Source organism: Otolemur garnettii, unplaced genomic scaffold, assembly GCF_000181295.1.
Source record: "Otolemur garnettii isolate 467f Iridium unplaced genomic scaffold, OtoGar3 scaffold00019, whole genome shotgun sequence".
Lineage (NCBI taxonomy): Eukaryota > Metazoa > Chordata > Mammalia > Primates > Galagidae > Otolemur > Otolemur garnettii.
In genome coordinates this window covers 23,959,363-23,967,831 of record NW_003852414.1, presented here as the reverse complement: position 1 = coordinate 23,967,831, position 8,469 = coordinate 23,959,363, and the positions used below count along the sequence as shown (strand labels likewise).

The window sequence follows — 8,469 nt, the reverse complement described above, 5'->3', positions numbered from 1 at the left end:
CCATCCATCCATCATCCATCTATCCACCATCCATCCATCATCCATCCATCCATCATCCATCTATCCACCATCCATCATCCATCCATCCATCTATCCATCATCCATCTATCCACCATCCATCCATCATCCATCCATCCATCCATCCATTCATCCCATCCATCTGCCATCCATCCATCATCCATTTATCCACCATCCATCCATCCAGCCAGCCAGCCATCATCCGTCCACTTGTCCATCCATCCAGTCATCCATTCATTCATAACCCATCTGTTCACCCATCCATCTGTCTGTCCATCTATCCATCCATTTATCTCACCCATCTGCCATCCATCCATCCATCCATCTCACACAATCTAGTCTATACCCAGGTATAGGCATATTTAAGATATACTGCAGGCCTTAGAGATAAAAAGAGAAATTTAAAAAGAAAACATGGATTCTGATGGGGGTTTTCAAATAATGTTCTGGTATTTCTTGAAGATTCAAAATTAATATAAAATAACTTCTTAGTTTATTATTTTGTAGATAGACCAAAAAATCTGTATTCAAAGATCCTGCCTAAGCAGACTGATTTCTCAAGCTTCCCCTAAGCCTGGCGTTCTGTGACTCCGAATGTGGTGACCCTCACTCGACGGCCCTCTCTGCCTAAGGGAACTTTGTACTCTGCGAGCACCAGGGATTCAGTATTAATCATTGGGTCTCCAGCAGCACAGGGCAGGAGGCCTGGGCATGGAACTTTCTACCACAAAAGCTCACTGGCTACTACATTTCACAGATGTGCAATGACTGAATTAACTGGATGGGGAAATCCAGTACCTCAGTCATTTGTTTCCAAAGAGCAAACTTACCTGTAGACGATTCCCTTGGAATGGAGGAACTGCAGACCGAGAATGATTTCCGCAGCATAGAACCTGAAGGAAAGAGAACCGAGGTCTCCGTGAGCGTGGCAGCTGCAGAATAGCACCCCCATACCCAGGCGGATGTTTGTGAGCACACAGTCCCTGGTGGAACGGCGCACACACACATACTTTTGTTTAAACATAACGGGACTGATGCCATGATTCATTCTGCAGGGAGGAGACCGGAGGCCCCGGCACCTGCATCCTCAGCCCTGACCGTCTGGAGCTCAGCAGGTGTCATAATAGGGCTCTGCCTGGCCTTAGTGCTCATTCTTACAAGCTGCACTGCTCACACTGCTATTTTTTTGCTAATAAAACATCCATGAACTGGTTCAGTGCAATAGTACTTCGTGTAGTGTGACAAGCAAATAATCTCCCCTTTGCTTTCAATTCTGTAAGGAGCCCACGGACCTGTAGGCAGAGCCATTTAAAACATTATCTGGCCGGTTTATTTTCACACCGACAACCTTTAGCGTGAGTGAAAAACACATCCCGAGAGGTGGACAAAAGAATATTAGAAGATGCGGGATGATAAGTCACCTCTCCTCCTCACCGGTGACAGGCTTACAGGAAATGAGTTCACGCTGTCACTAGTGGGATTAAGGTCAGAAATAAAAGAGAACTTGTGAGACATAGGACTTTCTGGATCTCAGGGACAAATGCAATCTCTCCCGTCCTCCCCACCCCCAAAGGCATTTGGGACACAATAGATTGCGTCTGTCCAAGCTGACCAGAGAGGACGGTGCACAGAGTGAATCCCTTCTAGTGCGAAAAATGCCCAGTGATTTCTCTGCTGCAGAAATCTGAGAACATTTTCCATGGGTGCTTTGCTGAAGGATTTCTTGGAGGTAATGACATCAGTGGACGGGAGCCCATTTCAGCCAGGGTTTTTGCAGGAGCTGGTGGACCGAGTCCCTCTTTCAACATAATCAGACCTAAACCACTCGCAGTGTTCATGCAGAGGTGGGGGACAGACAACTGGACACCAAGCAAAGGAAGCTGGCATGTGCACAGTGTCTGTAAGTGAGCTGGAGGCACAGTCTCCTTTGGCTCGAATGTCACAGGCAGCAGGAAACTGGGCCAAGAGGAAGCCGCATGGGCAGGAACATAAGGTGTATGGACCCAGCTGCAGTCCCCCAGGTGAGCGCAGCCTGCTCCATCTCACTGCGGCTAAGGCTGCCTGGTGCCAAAGGCGTGGAGATTCACTGTCAGGCAGAATGATGGCCTCCCCTGTCTCCAAGGCTCATGCCCTAGGAGGTGGATACCTTATGCTTCCACAGGGAGCTTCTCCTGAAAGCTTCATCCCTGGGGACAACCTTCAGGGATGACAGGGGCTTGGCTCCTTAAGAATGGAAGTATTTGGTTTCTAGACACAAGAGAAATGAAACCGAGCTGACCTGAAGCTCAGTTTCACAAACTGGGAAGCTATTGCTTTGCGTGGTGCCCTCCCAAGGGGTCACCTGGCCCTTGCCCTGGGATTTAGGCAGAAAAAAAGTTACATGGGAAACGTGTTCTGTGGGCAGTGGACACACGGGGACCAAGAATAATGAGAAAACCAAACCCCAACCCTTCACAGGGCTCTTACGTTGCTCTGGAGAGATCGAACTTGTGGCAGCTCTGAATGTGGTACATTAAGTCTCCTCCGTTGAGATACTCCATCACAAAAAAGAGGTTCTCCTGGGGAAGGAAACAAACAACCCCAATGTTTATCCCTTAACTACAGGAATAAAACCCCAGAAAGCAAGGGCTAATCTCCAAATGGATAAGATCATTTCAGAGGAGCCGACTGTATCTTGAAATCACTTATAGAACTGCCGTCAAAATAATTTTGCTGATCTATACCCTTGTGCCCCAGGGAGCCTGGGGACGTGAGGTGGGGAGTTGTGTGACTTTGCTGGATGCCTGTGTGCCACGGTTCAGCAGTGGGGCCGGGCACAAGTGACAGCCCAGCTGGACTTACCAGCCAAATGGTGGGGCGGTGTTGGGCACCTGTTGAAACTGACCAGGTTGGACAGTGAAGAGAGTATGTTGTGGTCTCTGACTCCAAGGCTGGGGCTTGAAAACACCCATTCATTCCACACTCAGTAAATAATCTCTGGGTGTGTCGTACGGACGTGGCATGGTGGCAGAGCGAGTATGGCATGCTCCTTCCCGCCTGGAACATGTCATCAAGTTTTAACTTTGTTTTTCTCCATTGTGGACTTCACTGCTAGGAGGGGGTCACTCCCAGCAGGAGACCTCATGCATGTCCTTAGGACTGGGGAAGCCAGGCTGGTGGTCATCACACTGTGGTCACAGTAACAGGGAGGCAGACACACCTGCACCCAGCCCCTCTGACTATGTGGGAAATATTTCCTCAGTAAACACATTCCCAGCTCACAGAGCATCCTGATTTTCAAAGGGGTTCCTATAAATCACAAAATTAGTCATTCAGAAAGCGTGGAGACACCTGGCGTGACTGTACATAAATGTGCCCCTGAAATCCGCCCCTCACCTGGGTGGATGTTTAACAGAATTAACCTTTCGACTTCTGTGTGAGAATAACTGAGGCCGTGGGGCACAGAAGGTGATGGTGGAGACGCTGTCCTGGCCCCACAGCGGAACCCATTGCCGAGTCTCATGGAAACTCACCAAGTCCAGCAGTTATCTCAACAACTCGGGTAAAGGGAAGCGTCCACTCGCTCCTTCCGAAGTTGCCCTCAGACCTAATTCCCCATCCCACGTGTAGCCGGAGCTCCCTGCTTCCTCTTTGGGACTGACCAAAATCCTCAGCTGACACAAATCACAGCTTAATAGTGCTGTTTCAAACCTGCTGCGAGAGTATCATTTAGGTCACCTGTGCACACCGTTTCTCACGGACACCTTAGCTCTAGCTCTTGTGCTCAAAAGTACCATACAATAAGCTTCTATTCTAACCTGGGGGCGGGAAGAGGGTCCACCAAGGACAGATGCCCTCTGCTCTACAGTGCCTTCAGGACCAGCCCTTCTAGCCCCTGAGGACTCTGCAGAGATGTTAAAGTCGGCCAATAGAACTTCCTATGGGAACATTTGGTTTTCTTTTTCTTTCCCCTAAACATTATCTAGCATTCTATGGGCAAAGTGGAGGGGAAAGGGAGAAAGACCAAAGCGGTGACATGATATCAGGGGATGTGTGATTTAAATGGAGAGACAGCAAAAAGTGCATCTGTAAGGGGACGTCACAGAAAGACCCAGCCAACGGGAGCAACACCAGTGTTCTGGGTCAGGTACACTGAGAAGCCCAGGGGTGAGAGGCGAGCAGGAATTAGTGTCTCCCCAAGTGAAGACTGAAGGAGGTAGCTTCTGACCAGGCTTCAGAGGAGGGAGAGCAGACGGTCACGGGGGCGCCATGACTCTACCATCTACCAAGTTGCCTCCTGCTGCACAGACAAGGCTCCCGAAAGGGAACCTCAGTGCTCCCAGTTTCTGAAACACAGTCTGGGAGCACCCTCGGCATCGGAAAGCTGCCAGGGCACTTTGAAGAGACCCATGTTCTCCTACAGATGGGGTTTGAGAGCTTCCCAGGAGGCAGTTTCTAAATAAACAAATGCCTGAAATTAGAAACTCTCCGGCAATCTTAGATGGATTTTGCCTTCGAGGATGCCGTACTTTGTAACAACGATCAAGTTGGAGGCGTTTTTCTCGTATTTCCAATAATAATGACAATACCATCTTGTAGTCAGTATTGCAAGAATCCTCCCCAAGGGTTCAAACTTCTCTGCAAGTACAATATTTTTTCAAAGGAAATCAGGAAACTCAACCATCACTGGTGATGGAAATGAAACTTGGTGTGTTCCGTAAACAGAAAGTGAAACTGTTTCCTTTTTCATAAAGGAGACATTTGAAAGTAATATGGACCAAGAATGTTCATCTGGCTCCGGCCAGCTAGGGATGTGGAAGTCAAGGGCACTGTGGTTCCCACGGCTGCTGACTTTCAAATCCAACCCAATAGACAGCGATGAAGGACCCAGAGGTGGTCTCCTGCGATCCACTGATCTAATGATCATCTTAGTTGTAAAATGCTTAACGCTTCTTAAGTTGACAGTTTTCGACTTGAATATAGATAGGCCTTTCAGAGTTCAAAGGAGACTCAAACAAGGCAAACCTCAGTTCTCTTTTAATTTCTAAGGAAAAATTATTTCCAAAAACACCAAACCTGCTAAACAAGATCTAAGTATTCTCACGGTGTTAGCTGCGGCTTTCCTTTCCAAACTAATTTTGCAACGAAACCCTCTTATCTTCCCATAGTTTTTTCAGAGATGAATCAGAAAAACTTTAGATCCTTGAATTACTGATCTTTCTTTTACTGTAGCATGATTAAAATAAGGGGAAAAGTCTGTGTTTTGGTGTTTGTTCTTTCCTGCAGGTAAGAACTTGTTGCAGGTAAGAAATGAACTGGCTGCATGCGTGTCACCAAGATGTTCACACAGTTCAGGAACACCGGAGGCCGAAATCTGGACGCAGATGAATGGTGAGATTGAATAGCGTTTCCAGTTACCAGCTGAGCGATCATAGGCAAATTCATCTTTATAAAGAGCCCTGGTTTTCTCATGGGTAAAACAGGAAAACTAATGTCTACTTTACTGAAATTATCATAATTAAATGAGATGGTACATTCAAAGCTGCTAGGAAGCCATCTGGCACACAAAGGCCCCTCAATAAAAGTGGGTTTTACCACATCTCCTTTATTTTAAAATGTATGTTGGAGCAGCGATGGCTGGTTGCCTACCTTTCTTTCTGGGCCTACCTTTCTATTCTGGATAGTAATGTGGCCAGGTGATAGATTTGCATGCCCAGTTTCCCTTGGAGCTGGAGAGGCACCAAGTTTTATGGCTTCTTATGAAAGAATGCTCTGAGGGGGAAGAGACAGCTGGTACGAGCTTGCTCTATCCTTCCCTTCTTCCTCCGGCTTCTTGAATAGACTGTGGCAGTGAGGGCTGGACTTCAGCAGCCACATTTGGCTAAGAAGTAACAATAACAATAGAAGCCAGTGCTGTCGAGAAGGGAAAAGGAACACAGATGGTGCCTGGGTCTCGGACGGCACCACGGGACTGTCATACCCCCTCTGAACATTTACCTGTCATTCCTCTCATACAAGAGAGATGAACCCTTCCAACCTAATTTAAATCACTGCTATTTCCCATCCCCCTTTCTAGCAGCTGAATGCAATTTCTTTCTTTCTTTTTTTTTTTTTTTTTGCAGATTTTGGTTGGGGCTGGGTTTGAACCCGCCACCTCCAGCATATGGGGCCGGTGCCCTACTCCTTTGAGCCACAGGCGCCGCCCCGCAATTTCTAACAGACACAGAGGTTACTTCACATTTAAACAATCCAGACATTGAGAGATGGCTTCTAATATGTACAGTTTAAAAACTAATTTATCAAGAAAATTAAGAGTGCATCTAATTACTAATGGCAGCTTAAAACTAAGAAAGTAGAATAGGATTCTCAGATAGGTCTTGTCTTTTCTATTTGCTAGTTAGAATTAAATACTTACAATAAATAGCTTTATAATTTAACTTGCATGCGGTTTTCGAGTCTGCCTCTCTGGAGGAAGAACTTAGAACTTGCAAACAACAGGTCCCCAAAAAACGTGTGTTGATTTGATTGGACAGTTATCATTGAAGGTAATTTGTGAAATGGGGCTTTAGAGTTTGATGGTTAATTTTTCTAATTGTTTTTAATCTACCCATAAATGAATACAGTGGAAGGACTTACGACAACTGTTCCTATAGACAATTTTTATCGTGGATTTTTTCTTTTACTTTTTGAATATGTAAATAACAGAGAATAGGTCATGAACTCACAGGTTTAAAACCTGATAGTGCAAAAATCAGCTGTCCCACGTGCCGCAGTGGTCGCTGGGAGGGGGTCATGGTTTCGAGCTCTCTGGACTTTTGTGTGAGACACAGACAACGTGAATATTAAGAACTAATAAAGAAATACTGGTAAGAAGGAAAGGAAGGGAGGAAAACCTACTTTTCCTTCACGCTGAGACACCACCCACCTTTCACAGTGCTGACCTGCATTTGGCTCTGACGCTGATAATTTATGTCCGAGCTTGAACCATACCAAAGTCACCTTTCAGTAGTGTGCAAAGGTCACTGGCCCCTCCAGAAAGGCCATTCTCAAAACGTTCCCAGAGCGAATCCTCCCTCAGATCACACATCAGTTGTGTTTTATACTCACTCCTGGCATTAATCAGTTACTTTGACAAGAGAGGTTTGCACACTGAAGACTTGTCAGAAACAGAAACACGGAGTCCCTGAGAGTGTGTAAATGTGACTCTTCCTTCCTCCCCTCCCTCCCTTTTCTCTTTATAAAAGAACTCAATTTTTTTTTTTAATCTATGTGCTGAGCCAGTCATATTTACATTGGATGTGCACAGTTTCCGCCAGTTTTCCTTCCTCCCGGCTTGACTGCTGGGTGAGCATTTACTTCTAGGGTTGTGTAAAGCCTCCCAGCTGCGCGGGGAATCCAGACACCTCCCGTATGATGGAAAGAAGCACATACTGCCCAGAGCTGAGACAGACAGGCAAGGGAGGGGCACCCACTTCCTACAAAGGGGGATTCCTAACGGCCTTCCCCACAAGACAAGAAAACACCACATTGACAAATATTTAAAAAACAGCAGGATTGGTGTCTGTGGGGGAGACACCCCGTGCAACTCAGCTGCCTGAGTGAGGCCTGGCTGGAAGTGCACTTAGCAGTTCGCTACAAGCCTCCAAACGTCGCGAAAGGGAAAACGAGATTACAAGGAGCCCCCGGGATGCCCAGCCGGGAGGGGTGGCCGGGTCTGCCACTTTGCCTCAGGTGGCAAACGCCCATCATTCCCAGCAAGGAATATGCATCATCTCCATGAGGAAGTTTCTAGAAGAAAATCTCTTTGGCTCTAGTTTCCTCCTGCCATACCTTGGTCTGGAAGGTGCAGAACATGTGGGTGAGAAACGGGTGCTCCCAGGCCAAGGAGAGGACTCTCTTCTCCACCATCGTGCACTCGACATCGTCGTCCATCAAGACCACGTCTTTCTTTAAGGCTTTTATTGCGAAAAATTGATTGGTTTTCTTGAACTCTGCTAGGAAGACCTAGACGGAATGGGAAGAAGTCACTTTATTTTGCAAGTTGGGTTCCTGACTCATTCACAAAGAGATAAAGTCCTTCGCGAGACCTGGGAGAGATTTGTCCTCCGCTCCCCACCACCCTGGACGGGGTAACATCCAGAGAAAACAGAACAGTGGTTCACAGTGTAGGATATGATGTAACAGTGGCTTTGTAACTTTCCAAAGGTTTTACAAAATCATTACGCAAATTGGGTGGGTTTTAAAAAGTGTGCCCTGCCTGCCCAGGGACCCGAGGAAGTGTGTAATAAAAATTTGGAGGGGCAAAGTGCACGCTGGCAGAAGGGCAGTGGATAAGAGGAGTTGTTTGTACTTGAAACATAACTGTAAATGCACAAAAAATTCACCTTTAACTTTTACCCCATTTTTCAAGGCAAAATGAATACGTGACGGATATAAATCTCCCTGTGTATTTATAAAATGAACCCCATTTGG

The 8,469-nt window shown here is 46.7% G+C and overlaps 1 protein-coding gene across 2 annotated transcripts in view; it reads right to left on the bottom strand.

Annotated features, from left to right (window-relative positions):
* PRKCQ (protein kinase C theta) overlaps positions 1-8,469 on the bottom strand; it is a 51,213-nt gene that overhangs the window by 18,597 nt on the left and 24,147 nt on the right. For both annotated transcript variants that reach the window (XM_012803290.2, XM_003786829.3), the window contains 3 exons: positions 7,828-8,001; positions 2,485-2,576; positions 849-911 (listed from right to left, as the gene is read on the bottom strand). In XM_012803290.2, coding sequence (XP_012658744.1) covers positions 849-911; positions 2,485-2,576; positions 7,828-8,001 — 329 coding nt within the window. The remainder of the gene's footprint in view (positions 1-848; positions 912-2,484; positions 2,577-7,827; positions 8,002-8,469) is intronic.